We start from the raw sequence: 16,727 nt of genomic DNA, 5'->3' as shown, positions 1-16,727 counted from the left end.
TTACTATTCACATGAATAGTATCTGCCATAGCAATTATTTTTTGCTTTTCCACCCATTGCAATGGCAATTACTATTCATATAAGATTAATTTTATTTATACGTATGAGATTAATAAATAAAAATTGCTAGGTATTTATTAAAAAATTCATATATATTTTTGAATTTTTGGTTTTTTCCAAAATTTTTCCAATTTTTTCTTTCGATGTTAGTGCCCTTAAGCGGCAGCTCATGCTACTCTTGCCATCGGGCTTGCCCAGTCTTAGTGGAGCCCACTCCTTACTTGGGCTAGGTTTACGTGGAGGAGTGGGTTTTGTAGCCTCGTGGCATTTTGCCCGACAATGACCACTAGAAGTGAGCAGCCTAAGCCCGAGATTGGGGGCTGCGCGAAAAACCAAGTTCCAACGGGCCAATCTTGCCCGGTGGGAGTGGGACCCACGAAGACAGGTTGGCGAAGGCTAGTTTCCGAGCTCGGGGATGACGTCATCGTAGCGGTTTCAAATTTTTACACATGCCAGCGGTAAAAAATTTGAACTCGATATCTTGACATCACCTGCGCAATCTCCAATGGCTAGAAGACACGTGTCAAGGCACTGGGAGCTTCGATATGCTTCTCCTCATCCAATCCAACTACTGGCATTTTTTTGGCAATAAAATTATGAAAAAAATCGAAATGTTTAAAAAAAAATACCAAAAAATTCTGAATTTTTTTTCCTTCTATAAATTCCTATCAATACTCTTCACTTTCAACACCAATTCTCATACATTTTCTTATACTTCTAGTATTATTCACTCTTTACTCAACATTTTCCTCTCTTTCAAATTGTATTTTTATTTCTTATCTTTATGGCTTCTTCTATCTAAAGCGGAGGGGCGTGGAGCACCATGGAAAATATTTTCTTGTCTGAGTCTTGGCTCCAAGTTAGTCATTGTCCCGTGTCAGGCAATGAGATGAAATTTTGTCATATGTGGAAAAAAATTCATGCCGAATTTTGGGAAAGAATTCTGGGGTCGACTCGTACGGAAATGACATTGTCTTGTAGGTGGAAAATTCTCAATAAAGAGTTGACAAAATGGAGAGATGTCTTGGCAAAAGCGAGGGACAACCATATAAGCAGGGAAAATCTTAGTAACAAGGTAAATATTTTGTAATTTTCGTTTTATTAAGTTTAATGTCCTAATATATATATTTTTTAATGTTTCTTGCATTTTCAATATTTTGTTAATATTTCTTACATTTTCAATATTTTGTTAATATTTATTGCATTTCCAATTGTTTCTTAATATTTCTTGCATAAATAATATTTTGTTAATATTTGTTGCATTTCCAATATATTTGTAAGGTTAATTGCATTTCCATTAATTTTTTTATGTTACTTGCATTTCCAATACATTTTAAATATTTCTTGCATTTCCATTATATATTTTTTGTTAATAGATGATTCAAGCATAGATGTGGTTTGGTGCAATTGGGCAAGGCAAAAAAACTTTCAACCATCATGAATGTTTAAAGGTGGTGAAAACTTGCAAACGCTTCAGAGTTATTCCCACAGGTTCCACCGTTATGTTAAACGAGACGCCACTTCATGATTCAACGACATCGGATTCACCTCTCGATTTCCCTATGAGTCAAGACTCACCCATCAAAAAGGAGCTGAGGCCCATTGGCCCGAAAGGCTGTGAATGCGAAGAAATGGAGTAATTCTAGCAGTAATACATCAAAAAATTTGGAGGAAATTGCAAAGTAAAGCGCCATAAGAATTGAAATGGAGCGGAAACACCAAGAGAACGAGATGGCAATTCAAGCAGAAAATCTTCAAGAAAGGGAGTTTCTGCGCAAAGAAATCATTGACAAGAAGGATCGGGAAACTATGGCCATGGATACAAGCCATATGTCCCAAACAAAACAATTTTGGAAGGTAGAACGAAGGGATGTTATGAGAAGAAAACTTTTCCGTGATGATGGGCCTAGCAACACGGATTGGTTAAATGATCAAAACTAAACGAATTTTTACTCAAACGCAAACCGACCGACTATTTGCGGTTTGGGATAAACAAGCGGTCATATAGCGGTAAAACCCAGTTCTCAAGCATTCACAAAAATATAAATTCACAACCTAAATAAATAAATACACAACCTCAATTTCTCAAACATATATAAATTACAATCTCCTCAACAAGCATTCACAACCTAAGAAAATTAAAGTTACAATTCTAAGCATTCCAATTAAAGTTAAACTTCTCAAGCATTCCAATTCCAAATCCTTTAAAGTTATAAACCAAAAGGAAAATGCAAAGCAAAATGAATTAAAGTTACAACAAAAGAAAAATCCAATTCAAAGTTAATTAAAGTTACAAACTAAAAGGAAAATGCAATGCACCAATGTTACAAACTAAAGTTACAAACTCAAGTGTTGGTGGTGAGTGGATTTGAAGAACCCTTTCCTTGATGGGCCTAGCAAATGCGGTTCGGTTTACCGCATTGCGGTTTCGGTAAATTGTCGGTTGGTTTTTGCGGTTTTTCGGTTTTTCGGTTAAATGCCACCCCTAATCAAAACCATTAAATTAGTTGGCATACCTTTTATTTATTTGTATTTTTCATGTTTTGTATTTTTATTTGTTGTAATTCATGTATTTTATTTTAGTAGTAGTAATTCTTTATTTTAGTAGTTGTATTGGCTTTCTTTATTTAATAAACAAAGCATTCAATAAAATAATTTTTTATTCAACATATTCTATACATCAAAGAAAACATAATTAAAAGGAAAAACCACAACCAAACCATAATAAAAAAATAAAAGAAACTACAACCGAATCACAATAATAAAAACAGAGCACAATAAAAAAAAAAACCACAACTAAACCATTAAAAAAAAACAACATAACCAAACCATAACTAAATAAAACCTAACTAAAGCATCTATGCTCTATCATTCACCGTCATTGCCTTTCACCGCCCATAGATGCTCTATCAAGTCAAGTGGACGCCTTTCATGAATATACGAAGATTGCATCTCTGTATATCGATCTACCATATGAGTCATGAAACGACCATCCCTAACTAACGAATCCGGCTCAAATGGTTCTCCACTTGGCCCCATGGGCCTTTCATTAATTCGTGTCAATGTTGTGTTCATGGGATCCGGTTCGTAGACATCTGCAGCATCGTAATCATACTCATCCTCCACAATCATATTATGGAGGATGATGCAAGTCATCATAATGCTTCTGAGGACCTCCTCATCAAACATACAGGCCAACCTCGAATAATCAACCACCGAGCTTGAAGGATGCCAAAATAACTTTCGGCATCTTTCATGTATCCTTCTTGATAATAAGCAAATAATTTTTGCTTCTGGGATTAGGGATTCGGAATGAATTTCACAAATATGGTCCACCTCGGGTAGATTCCGTTAGCTAGATAATACCTCGTCTTGTAGACTATATTGTTGACTTGATAGGTGATATTAGGGCCTTGGCCTCTCAAAACATCGTTGAAGACCGGAGATTGACCTAGCACGTTGAAGTCATTTTGGGATCCTGCAACTCCGAAGAAGGCATGCCAAACCCATGTATTGATAGGGGTGGCATTTTAAACCGAAAAACCGAAAAACTGAAAAACCGCAAAAATCAACCGATAATTTACCATAATGAAACTGCAATCGCGGTAAACCGAACTGCATTTGCGGTATTAAGAACCGAACCGCATTTGCGGTATTTAATTTTCAAAACTTGCGGTTACCGCAAACCGCAAAGTATAGCCACACGGATGATGAAGTTGAATTTTACAAGGAAATGGAACATATGACAACTTGTAAGTAATTAGTTTATTTATGCTAATGTTATTTATGCTTCTTCTTATAATAAAATGTACTAAATTATGTTGTTTTATTTGTAGATAACATTGGTGCTTAAACAACACAACGGGGTTCTTCAAATCCAGTCACCACCTAACACTTGAGTTTGTAACTTTAGTTTGTAACATTGATGCATTGCATTTTCCTTTTAGTTTGTAACTTTAATTAACTTTGAATTGGATTTTTCTTTTTTGTTGTAACTTTAATTCATTTTGCTTTGCATTTTCCTTTTGGTTTATAACTTTAAAGGATTTGGAATTGGAATGCTTGAGAAGTTTAACTTTAATTGGAATGCTTGGAATTGTAACTTTAATTTTCTTAGGTTGTGAATGCTTGAGAAGTTGAGGAGATTGTGAATTTATATATGTTTGAGAAATTGAGGTTATGTATTTATTTATTTAGGTTGTGAATTTATATTTTTGTGAATGCTTGAGAACTCGTAGTTTTAAACCGCTAATTCGCGGTAACCGACCGCATTTAACGGTTTACCGCAATGCGGTAAACCGCAAAACACGGTCGGTTTGCGGTTTCAAAAATCACCAAACCGCAAATAGTCGGTCGGTTTGCGGTTTGAGTAAAAATTCGCAGTTACCGAACCGCAACCACCCCTATGTATTGAAGCCAGCAACGGCTTCAAGGATGATACTTTTTTGGCCTTTTCTATTTTCGTAATCTCCCTGACAGGCAGTTGGGCAATTCTTCCATTGCCAGTGCATGCAATCGATGCTACAAATCATTCCTGGAAATCCTCGAGCTTTGGCTTTTTGTAGAAGCCGTTGGAGGTCCTTGAGAGTAGGTCTGCACATGTAGTCCCTAGTGTACAGAGTTTCGACTGCATCACAAAATCTTACCAAGGCCTCCAACGTAGTGGACTTCCCCATCCGGGCAATCTCATCTACCTGATCAGTAGATGAACCATACGCCAACATTCGTATAACAACTGTAAGCTTTTGCTCTGGAAGAAGTCCCAAAACCCTAGCAGCATCACACTTTTGAACAAAGTATGCATCATAATTGCAAATATTATGCATGACTTTATTGAACAAATGAGGTTGCATTCTATATCGCCTTACAAAATCAACATCAGAGTATAAAGAAGTTGAGATAAAATAATCTACCAAAAGATTCTTATCCCAAGAATGCCTATGTCTGTCCACGTTAGGGCCACGGCCGACTTGTGAACCACGGCGACGACCTTGGTTCTCTTCATCAAGCAAAGCTACTACTATGACAACTTGTTCATCTTCTTATCTCTGCAACCTTTGCCTTTCAGCTTGTCTACGACTTCTCTCATTTATTTCTCGCTTTTGCCTCTCCAAACATCACCTCAAATCTTCCATTGAGAATGGAGTATGAATTCTAAACTTTGAGAAATGAAAATATAGAAAGATGTGGTGTGAGAGGTATGAGCTGAGCCTCTGGTTTTATAGAAAATTTTGGCCAGATAGAGATGCCACGTGGCTTGATTTGATATGATGAAAATCTTATTTGAAATTTGAAATTCATCCGAAATTTGAAATTTATCTGAAATTTGAATTTTGAAATTCATCCAAAATTTGAACCAAAAAATTTATCTGAAATTCATCCGAAATTTGAACCCAAAAATCTTATCCGGAAATTTTATCCGATTATGAATAGTGTTGACATGTAGAACCCGAAAATCTTATCCGAAAATATTATCCAAATTAATTATTGAGGTAAAAAAATTTGTGAAAAAAACAAAAAAATGAATAGTAATTGCCTTTTGCCATGACAACGGGTGGAAACGGAAATGGCTTTTTGCAAGGGCAACCTACTATTCACTTAAATAGTGGCTGCCCTAACCCTTGCCATGGCAAAGGGCAAATGGGTGGAGTTATTTTAATGAGTTGAACGCAGGCAACCCAAGTGAAAAGAAAAAAAAAACAATATATGGTTTTATCAAAAAATAAAAACTCAAAGTAGTATTATCTAAAAAGTTTATAATTTTTCATTGGAGTCGAACGGGAGGAAGTTTTAAGTGGATGTTCTCATTGGTGTTGGATGAGTACCATAATGTTCTAGGGTTTGATTATAATGAAATTATTTGAGCATCAGAAAAAAGATGCATGCACTACTACAAAGCCTCACAAATGGGCCACTAATAATTTGAGGACAATGATCATAAAGTGTAATCGTGCTCACAACAGTGGGTTGGCCACGGATAAGACAGATCTACATGAAAATGAAATTCTGGTTTTTGTGAATAGGCCTAAATCAAATGAATTGAATTGCTTTTTAGTTATAGTGTATGATATATATATATATATATGTTGCATTATTGGATGGTGTTTGGAGAGAGATGGGTTTTTAGTATAGAACTGTGATGAAACATCCTTAGATTTTGGTGGCTGATTGATCTTGTTTACATGCTTAGGTGTTGAAGCATTTCAAAGCTGCGCATATGTTGCGTGCTTAGTTAACACTCAATTCCATCTCATGATATTAAAGATATATGTAGCATACGAAATAGGTTCAGGAGAGACAGCATACAACATAAACTATAAACCAAATGATTAAGACAGACAATGCACTGATTCAGTACATATAATCATCATCAAAGATCATGTAATTGTGGCTCTTCCTGCTTCTTGCTTCTCTATCAGCCTGCAAATCAGAAACACATTCAAAAGGGTTTGATTAGAATGCTCTTCCTCTTCTGCTCTCAGTCAATGAGCTAATAATAATAATTAATGTTATATGTAGCTCAGTCAGCTAGGAGGACAGAAAGATTAGTTGAAATAATTAATTAATTATAATTACCTTGGTTATGAGCCTTTCAAAAGCTTCTGTGCCATGCTCTTCCATATATTTTTCAGCAGCAGTTAAAACGTCATCCGGTTTGCTGAAGATGTTCTTCTTCCTTGGGATATACCACATCTGATGAGGTGATGGTGGGTTCATATAGTAGGGTCTGATAAAGTGCCGATAAACATATGCTGCTCCATTGAATTGTGGCAGCACCAACCAGCATGTGAAAATCAACTTGGCATACGGCCAAATGGGAAAGCTGACAGTAAACATGTATTTATATAGGATGAATATGATTATATGTGTAGTTAATAGTTAACACTTCATCATGATTCATATATTTAGTGTTCAATGACCAAGCTTTCAAATCTTCCTAAACCGGAAATGGGAACAGTCTCCTTTCAGCTTATTTATCTATTATTCTGTTCGTGTATTTTTTAAAGGGACTGAAAATTTTCGAGCTAGAACCCTCCATGGAGGCCAATCTCTTATTTTTTAGTACTTTTTGGCATGGCATTCACTCAAGCATGTTGCAGAGTGAATCATCCTCCCCTGCTTTTCAATGCACCTGAGTTTTGACTCAGCCCAATCAACAGGTTCCAAATGCTCACCAAAATTTCCTACTAAGTTGAAAATGCATATATATGTGGCTGAAGTTATTTCTATTTTGCTACCTAATTTTTTGAACATCCTTGTAAAGCATGGTAACCAGGTAACAAAACTGAAATCTACCATTTGCAAAGGAAAAAAATGAAAAAGAAACCCAGCAAGGTAGGTAGCTAACCATTCAAGGACTTTGGCAAATGTGAGCTCAAAGATTGTCATCAAAGAATACAGAACCCAATAGGTAAGCCATTGTTGATCATCGGTACGAGACTTGGTCTCTATTGCCTTAATCGAAGCATATCTGTCGAAAACAACACATTCCATGAGAATCATAGATGGCTGCATGTACATTGTCCACATAATATTGAAGAAAAAGCCACAAAATCATGAGACACTACTTACAGGGGATAAACCAGTGTGATCAGAGGCCTGCAGATGAGAGACAAAGAATAAATTATTTAACAACTACAATGCCATACAAAATCTCAGTGTAAATTATAATTCATGTGTGTGAGTTATGAACTTGTGAGGGGGAGAGAGGAACATACAAAGCAAGAACATCAAAGTTGCTAGCCACAACTTGGAGAAAATTATTCGAATTCCCAGAATTATTGCGACCCATGTCTTGCTGGAATGGTATCTTTGTTCTTCTATCTGGTTCTTAAAAAGATTGAGAAGGGTTTCAAAAAGCTGCCTGAAAAAGGTGACAAGAAAGGAACGTAAGTGGAAAAGTTAGTAGCAAAGGGAAAGCTGATTTTGCGGAGAATCTAATCATACACACAAGAAATGAGGCACCGATTTTTTGGATTTCGGGCTTGGTTGACAATAGCGTCTCCATTTTGTATTTACTCTGTTAAAACAATGCCTATTATAATCAAACGAATTTACGTCTCAAGGCCATCGCCATAGTGAGAAAAGTTCAAAACTTGGCATTTAAATTAGAATGACAATTAAACAAAGTTCTAGATATTAGCGTAGAAACTAATCTAATCTTGTTACAAATTATATGGTTTTGTACTAGGATTACCGAATTACTTATTCCAACATCATTGATGTGTAGTTAATTGACGTATTTGGTCAAGGAAGGAGCTTGGGGAGCTTTGAGATGGAAGTTTCCAAATAATCTTTTACTCAAATTCTAGTAACATGTGTTATTGGTTTCAATGAAAAATCTCAATACCAACTATATCTATTGGTCTAGTAGCACTTCTCTCTTCCGCCATATGTTTAATGAATCTCAAGTTTGATTCCCCTCCCAATGAACGATAAAAAAAATAAAAACATAATACAAAAGTTCAAGTAATTACATGATGCATGTGTAGTTTTACAGAGGAATATAATGACGAGATGGAGATCAGTAAAGCGTATATAATTTGGTGGGCTGGATAAATTACAGTGAGATTTTGGTAGTGCTTCGACCCAAAGCTATAGAAAAGGTGAAAAAGCAAGATATTCGGGTAATATCTACTAACGGCACTGTACCTGTTCACAAGCACCAAGTAGATGCACGGAGAAAAAAAACCCTGTTGACCACCTCAAAATGGAAATGGATGACATGAATTTGATGCGTATTCTTAATAGATCTAGGCCCCATTAATTCCTGAAAAGCTTTACGTACTTCCATAAGTTTAATAACCTACCTTCCTTCAATTTTCAAGTTTTCTTTCCATGAGCAAAGCATGGCTAAAGTACAGTACAGGATATACATGGCTGTCTGTTTGAATTAATGTTGATGAATAAATGAAGGAAGAACTGCAGCCATGTGATGTGAGGCCTAAAATTACATGCAGTTTCTAACCCAGCACCAAAAATATGCATATCAATTAATATTAATTATTTCCCCTTTTTTTATAAAAAAAATCTCATTAATCAAGTTTAGGGTTTTTTTTACCCTATCCCAACCCAGCAACTCTTAAAAGTCGTAAGTGATGAAAACCAGATACCAAGTTTAGGGTTTTACACTATTGTAGTGACGCATCTCGATCGGTGCGCCAATATGATGTGCAATTTTACCTTCCTGGCATATACAGCAGCCGTACATAAATAACTAGACATATACGTATTATCATACAGCTTGTGCTTCATCTCCCTCCATATATATGGCAATATAATATCGATGGGGGCCTGCAATATTAATATCGTCTTACCTACCAATGCAATACGCTATGAAGATTTCAAAGTCCTCTTCTTGTCATTCACTCAAATTCAATATATAAATTAAATGGAAGTATATCAATACAATATATCACTCTAGCTAGCTAGCAGCGAGCTAATATACTACATATATATCATCTTATTAACCGCCACGATTATCTGCATGGTAGGTTATTAGAACCAACTAATTAACCGTAATTTACCATAATAAACTACTTAACCACAACAGATGAAGCGGGGCAAAGAAAACAAACATGGTTAATCATTTTCTCACAATATATTTATACATGAAGCCAATTGCCAAAGGATCATAACCTTAATAACATGATTAATTGTTTCAAATCGATCCCTAATTGTGATAGCCCATCGGGAACTAGTAAGAGGAATTAATTGCACTAGTATGATATTAATTAAGAGGAAAACACAGGTAGGACAACCCATCAGGAATTGCACTAGTATCAACTGCCATGTCCTGGCTATCTGCATATATATATATATATATATATATATATATGAACCAATTATGATTAATGGTCCACGTCACATGGCTATATTTAGCTACAAATGTCAAATATGTACATGTGCACGACCTATAGCCACAATTGATCAGCTCTTCTGATCAATACACCTACCATCAAATATCTCTCTCTTTCTCTCTATGAGGTAGGAAAGCAGTGAAGACCTAATTAATAGATACTACTTGCCCTACTTGCCCTCCTTACCGGTAAGGAGACACTCCTCATTCCTGTAAATCACAGTTTGACACATATGCAAAAATAATTTATCAAAAAGAAAAAAGAAAAACTTCCGCACACATATCACACTGCTATTGATAGAAATGTAGAACTCTTACTTACTTGATAATTGAGGAAGTATTTTCCATAATTAATTATACATGAAGAAGTTGAGTTTATATACACAGTACTTTTTACAGAAAGAAGAGGAGATGCATGCAGATGCAGTACTCAGCCGCTGCTTCTGCGACTGTACAACAGTATATTATTGGTTTTAATCAGGCAATGGTCAGCTGATCTGGGCTCACCACCTGACCAGTCACCAGTCACTGATTATATATGCGTACGTGGGCTCCTTCTCCCCATGGCCTAGCCCCTCTCTCTCTCTCTCTCTCTCTCTCTCTCTCTATATATATATATATATATGTGTGTGTGTGTACAGGTGCCACTAAGAAACTAGCAGTATGATATTTATATTATATATACACACATATGCCAATCAGAATGAGACATATTTCTTAATGAATTTGGTGCATATGATATTAGAAACTAGTGAGAGAATAATCAATTTTCTCACTTTCCACCACATAATTATAGTAGGGGTATGGAAGGAAGTCATGTTTCTGAACCACATTAGAGATCAGAAACGCATTGATCCATGAGAGAGAGAGAGAGAGAGAGAGAGAGAGAGAGAGAGAGAGAGAGGACCTCACGATCGTTCATAGAGTTTATATTGATCAAAGCTAAAGAAATGGCAAAAGAAAAATAAACGTTAAAGAAATGCATGCATGTATATATAGAGTTTCCTTTCCTGCTGAGCTCGGAAACATGATGAAGCTAGCTCTATGTATATCTGTACATTGTAAATTAATATTTATGAGCGGTTTAACCATGAAGTCTTTAATGATTCACCCAAAAAGGGGAGGAAGAAGAACCACAAAGGCATGAAGTCAGTTCAGTCACACTCAAAAACACCTTAATTATGAATTAAAATTCTCCTCAATTCATCAAACCCTAACAAAATTTCCACACTAGAATCGAAAATTAAACTCAAACTCAAAGCCATTCTGTAAAGCTTGCACCTTCGTTGAAAAACAAACATATTTACGCACTTAATTAGGAAGTAGTAATTATTTATAAAAACAAAAAATAAAAGCACCAGTGCCACACTATTTGTTGTAGTACTTGACCTAGGATTAGTGGTAACTACCTAGCATTGCTGTCACGATCATGTCCCTCGTCTGCTCCATGGTGTGAATGCTGTCCATTATTCCCACCCGGTGGCTCCGCCATGACCCCACCGAGAATCGGCCTGTACGCGTTGAGCGCAGCCATCACACCCAAGTGGCTGTCGGCAATTGAGCCTCCACCGCCGTGAGGAGTTGATCCCATGTGGCTAGGTAATATGGCCGCCATTGGAGGTGGAGCAAAATTCATAAAATGCAGACCATGCCCACCCCCAGAAGACACCGAAGCCCCCCTATACATATTGCTGTTAATACCATTATTAATACTAGGAATTGTCCACATGGGATTAATGGGAGGCTCATGGACATGATGACCGCCGCCTCCGCTGCCGCTACTAGGGTTATTTGCCACCATCCAAAATGTCGCCGGAATTGTACTTTGACTCGCCGGAATTGACCCCGTGCTGGCTGATTGCAACATGTAGCTGTTCGATATCCCCATCTGATGATGACTACTTTGTGATGACGAGGACGAGGACGACGAAGACGATAACAAATCTTGCTCCGGCCTAATTCGCTTCCTTCCCATGGTGCTGGCCTCGCCGCCCTCGGACACCTCACCGAGAGAACCGCCCTGATCACGTAACTCGCGCTTGGCTTCCAACATGGCATTGTTGAAATTCAACAACATAGACGACGACGGGGAGCTCTCAGACGACAACAACCCAACGCCGGGGAACAAAATCCTGCCGCGCTGCGAGTTCTCGTCCATAATCAGCTGCGACGCAGCTGCTGCACCCAAGTTGTTGGGATTGAAGTTCATGAAATAATTACTGCTGTTTGGCCTCAAGTAGTGCGACGGCGCCGACATGCTAGAGCCGGAGCTCCGCAGCGAGATGTTGAGGGAGGTGAAGTTTGCGGGAATGGTGCCGGTCCCGGTGGCTGCGATGACGGCGGGTTCGGCCTGCTGGAGAAGCCACTCAATGGTCTCACCGTCCGACTTGTGCCCTAGCTCCCTCGTGAGCTGGAAAACCCTAGCGGCACACGTGGCCGGCATACGGATCCGCCGGCCTCGCCCGTCCACTTTTGTGTGCCTGTCCTTGGTGGAGGTCCTCTTCGGAGGAGGCTTCTTGCCGTTGTTTGGTTGCTGCTCTTGGGTGAGGGAGGAGCCGGGTCGGTTCTGGTTGGAACCCGGGTCTCCTGGCGCTTCTTGGATGTCATCATCTTGGTTTTTGTCTAGAAATTGTAGTGGAAAATTGGGCCTGCAGCGGATCCCATTTTCAGCTTCCATGATCATATGGAGGGGACGGCCTTTCTTTCTCTCTCTCTCTCTCTCTCTCTCACTACTTTTTTTAAAAAATATTTTCTTTTTTGCTCTCTCCTGGTTCGTACAACTGTAGCTGACCCAGCTGAGCTCAATTTCTAATACTTAGTGGTGGCCTGGCCTAGTAGTGGGTCTCTCTCTCTCTCTCTCTCTCTCTTCTCTCTCTATTTTTTTCTTGTGGACTGTGGAGCATGAAATTCTTTGCAGATGGGGGAAGGTGGCAGCTCAGCAGCTGATGAGTTGTTTTTTCTCTTTTGTGAGAGAGAGAGAAAGAAAGAAAAGGATAAGGGTCAAGAGACTGGAGAGAAAGGGCAGGCAAGCTTTAAGCAACAAAAATAATGAGTGAGAATTATATGGATGGCCTAGCCATGGTATATGATATGATCAACATTAAAAAGCTAATTTTCTTTTTTTATTATTATTATTTTTGGTTTGATTTTCTGAATGAAATTATTGCCTTTCATTCATGAGGAGGAGGACGAGGGTTTGTTTGTAAATTTGTAAGTTTCTCATTTTTGTTTTGTTTTTAACATTATTTTTTTCCCACTTCGTGTCATTTTTTATTGTGGTTGGACAGTTCCTTGATTCAGACTCCACGTGCGGTGCTCTTTATCATTCAATCCATAAAGACAGTGGTGGCCGGAGGTGGGGCCCCAGTCTTCCAAGTCAAAAAACCTAGCTCAGAGGTTCATTGGTTCAACCCAAAAAAAAAGATGATCAAGTGGCTCCCATCGCATTCATTTAATCATTGCTGTTTGCACCTTTGCCTTAGTTTTTACCTCCATGGGCTCTCTGTAATTTCTCCAAGGTTATTTTCTCTTTCCTTTCAAGGGACCTCAAAAATTCTGTTATTTGATTTAAACTGCACAATCACTTTTGTGCATGCTGTGGATAATACGAGGAATAAAGTTATTTTTTGAAGGAAATTAATGGCACAGTAAATAATTTTTATCTCAAAGATTCAACTTAAAATTTTATTCCATGTAGTTTTCAAGAAAATAAAACTATATACACATGCATTTTCTTGGCTAATATAGACATACATTTTTCTGGTCCTTTACCGTCTACACGTGAACCACATTGAGCAGGATATATATGTGGTCCTCATCCCTCAAGGACTTGGATTTTGAAAGTTCAAATTCTTAAAATTTGCTTTTTCTATAAAGTTATAAAGGAACATTAATTTATTTATTTTTCGCATCACAACCAATTAACAGGTTACAAAGATTAGCAGAAAAAAAGTAAGAAGATGATAAATTGTCACTAAAAAAATCTCAGTTAGCTAGGCATGCCCTTAGAATGACCAGTACAAATAAGTAATTATTAGAATTTTTTTTATACAAGCGATATTGAGGACGGAATTCGAACACAAGACTTTGAGATAATTCCATATGAAACAAAGGGAATTCCATTAATGTGAATTTGAAACTCATAGTCTCAAACTCAATTTCATTTTCCGAAATTCAGAGAACTCAATTCATGTCCCCAAGTTCACAAATTTTTTTTCATTCAATATCTGTTTTCCGAATAGTTATGACGAAGAAGAGAGGAAAAAGAACATGGAAAAAGAAAATGTAAAAATGTGCTGCAATTCTGTTTCTTTGTGGCCACCTAAAATTTGTTTCCTTTAAAATAAAAAATAAAAACTATGGTTGCAAGGTTTATTCATGGGGCATGAGTTTTTCCAGGTGGACTATTTTGTCTATACAAATATACAATGCTAATTATTTCTTAATCGATTAAAGGAAAAAAAATTGAAAATTGAGTGAAAGTTGGAAAATTAAGTATAAAGAAAAATAAATAATGTAAAAGTGAAGTAAAAATAAATTATTGTAGGGTAAGGATAGAATAGGAAAGAGAAAGAACAAAAAAGAATAAAAATTGATTAAAAAATATTAAAAAGCAAAATGGAGTGTAAGTGGAGAAAATTAGAGTGGGAAAATCAGCTCCCTTATTTTATTTTATTTTATTTTATATATAAGCGATATTAAAGAGGGAATTCAAACACAAGACTTTGAGCGCATGGATAAACATTTTTAATCACTTTAAGTATAAACTCTTTAGAAAGATAAATGACCATAGGAAGAAAGAATTGAGAAGTTTTAAAAGTCTTGGAGTAAATTGATTAAGAAGTTTGTAGAACTCTGGAGGATCTCAACTGTGTGGATTGTGTGTGTGTGTGAGAGAGAGAGAGAGAGAGAGAGAGAGAGAGAGAGAGAGAGAGTGACATAACGTGCGGCATGTGTAACTTAAAGTGCCTAGCTAGCTAACAGGCTCAAGGGTCAATTAGTGTAACTTAAAAGGGAGCAAAAACGAAAAAGCATAGAAATAATACAGACACACATAAACTTGCAATAAAAGGACTAGTAAGCAGGAACAATTACATTTCAACAACCAACATACCAAACTAATGATAAATCCATTTCCATGCCAGCACAGAAATCCTATCAATCTCTTACATGCAAATGCCACTTGATAATGACAATTCCAATTTCAGATTAATAGATGGATAATAGCTTTCAACTCTCAATTACTTCTACTTGTTTTCGTAATATTATTTCAAAGTTAAATAGAAGAAAAAAAGGAATTATGAACACCAAAATAGCAGAACTAGGACCGGAGAATCAACTTTTCTTAGAAACCCTTTAACACAGAAAAAGAAAGGAGGTGAAAATTAGGCCTAGCCTTGGCCTCACCTCAACTATAACAAAGCTATGGCCCTCCCTTCCCATGCTATATATTTATATATCTTCTCCAACATCACAATACACCAGTGGGATTAATATTTCATGATGATTGTTACGAAATCACGTGCCCTGCTACCTGGCTATCATGGCGGTGATGAAGATGGCTTACCATCCACCTTGGCTTTGGCTGAGCTAATGATCCATCATATAAACAAATTTGTCGGAATGTTGGTGGTTGGCGAGCTAAAAATAAATCATTTTCGTCCTATTTTAGGCCAATCCAGTCCCCTCTTTTTCAAAGGACCGATTCATATCCAATATTATTTAAGCCACGGCTTTAATATACCCGTCGTAATTTCTTTTATTAAAATTCTGAGCCAAAACTGAAGACTTTGGTGTTAAAACAACAAAATTCAAGTTTATGGCCTTTTGAGCTGTCCATGGATCTTTTATTATGCTAGCAATTGTCTATGCATGAACCATTGGTTAACCAACAGCTGTAAATCATTTGGATACTTCATCCTTAATCACAAAATATCCTACCGACAAATTCACTCTAAAATGTAGTCTCTCTAGCATTTTTCTTCTTCCGAATAGGCTCTGCCCTCAACTTTCGCATAACCTACTTGTATATGTAAATAAAACTAACATCCTTAAATTCTTGTGGGACATAATTAGCAGAATATTATAGCTATAGGAAGATATGTAATGGAATGACAGGTTGGCATGCACAATATTATTAAACATAACTATTTAATTAAAATGACGGGAACTGAAAGACAACAAGGGGCCGGCATAGATAGATAACCTAATCATCACTGCACTGCTTTAAGCAGCTTTGCTTAACCCAACTTGAAGAATCCAAGCCTCTTTTTCTCCGTACTCTGCACAAAAAGCGATGCATTTATGCATTAATTTGTGGGTCATTCTCATTCTTCCTTCCAAGTGCTCTTTGAGTCTCTGATTCTGATGATATGTATGCTTTCCTGTTTGTACTGCTTCTATGATTTTAAGGTCCTCTCTCTCTCTCTCTCTCTCTCTCTCTCAAGACTTCAAAATTCAATTTGCTTTGCTCAGTACGTAATTAAACACCATAAGTTAAGTTTATTACCAATTTACCACCAAGAAAACCCATCAGGACACTTGTGTGTATGAAAGCGATTACAATGTCTATAATAGACACCAATGCCGACCTCAAAGGATGTGGAAAATTATTATAATCAAGTCAACTCACTTTAGAATTCTGAGCAGAAGTTTGAAAAAAAAGCAGTACATCAGTCCAAAGCTGTCTCCATTGTGAAAGCAGTGATTGGTGTGATGATCAATATTATGGCAAAACAATAAACTTCCAATATTTACGGATTTGATATGAGGAGGATGGAGGAGCTTCACCAAAACCAGCCCTAATTTC

General features: G+C 37.0%; 2 protein-coding genes across 2 annotated transcripts; both read right to left on the bottom strand.

Moving 5' to 3' along the window:
- Positions 1-6,292: 6,292 nt before the first annotated feature.
- Positions 6,293-7,970, bottom strand: HVA22C (HVA22 homolog C). The gene is made up of 5 exons (XM_008223420.3): positions 7,779-7,970; positions 7,633-7,659; positions 7,409-7,531; positions 6,637-6,883; positions 6,293-6,480 (listed from the first exon to the last, which is right to left on the bottom strand). The coding sequence occupies exons 1-5, from the start codon at positions 7,850-7,852 to the stop codon at positions 6,412-6,414; spliced, it is 540 nt and encodes a 179-aa protein (XP_008221642.1). The 5' UTR covers positions 7,853-7,970; the 3' UTR covers positions 6,293-6,411.
- A 3,107-nt stretch (positions 7,971-11,077) lies between these two features.
- Positions 11,078-12,992, bottom strand: LOC103321595 (transcription factor TCP15). Its single transcript, XM_008223419.3, has one exon. The coding sequence runs from the start codon at positions 12,600-12,602 to the stop codon at positions 11,325-11,327; it is 1,278 nt and encodes a 425-aa protein (XP_008221641.1). The 5' UTR covers positions 12,603-12,992; the 3' UTR covers positions 11,078-11,324.
- Positions 12,993-16,727: the final 3,735 nt, after the last annotated feature.

The sequence above is a fragment of the Prunus mume genome, linkage group LG2 (genome assembly GCF_029339155.1).
Source record: "Prunus mume cultivar Tortuosa linkage group LG2, ASM2933915v1, whole genome shotgun sequence".
In the NCBI taxonomy this organism is placed as follows: Eukaryota; Viridiplantae; Streptophyta; class Magnoliopsida; order Rosales; family Rosaceae; genus Prunus; species Prunus mume.
This window is presented reverse-complemented; position numbering and strand designations above follow the sequence as displayed.

Bases quoted from the DNA above. Each gene is read 5' to 3' on its own strand.
- HVA22C (XM_008223420.3), bottom strand. From the start codon at position 7,852: ATGGGTCGCAATAATTCTGGGAATTCGAATAATTTTCTCCAAGTTGTG. The intron at 7,660-7,778 runs GTATGTTCCTCT...TCTCATCTGCAG, and splicing joins AACTTTGATGTTCTTGCTTT to GCCTCTGATCACACTGGTTT. The intron at 6,884-7,408 runs GTTAGCTACCTA...GTTTACTGTCAG, and splicing joins TTTGCCAAAGTCCTTGAATG to CTTTCCCATTTGGCCGTATG.
- LOC103321595 (XM_008223419.3), bottom strand. From the start codon at position 12,602: ATGATCATGGAAGCTGAAAATGGGATCCGCTGCAGGCCCAATTTTCCA.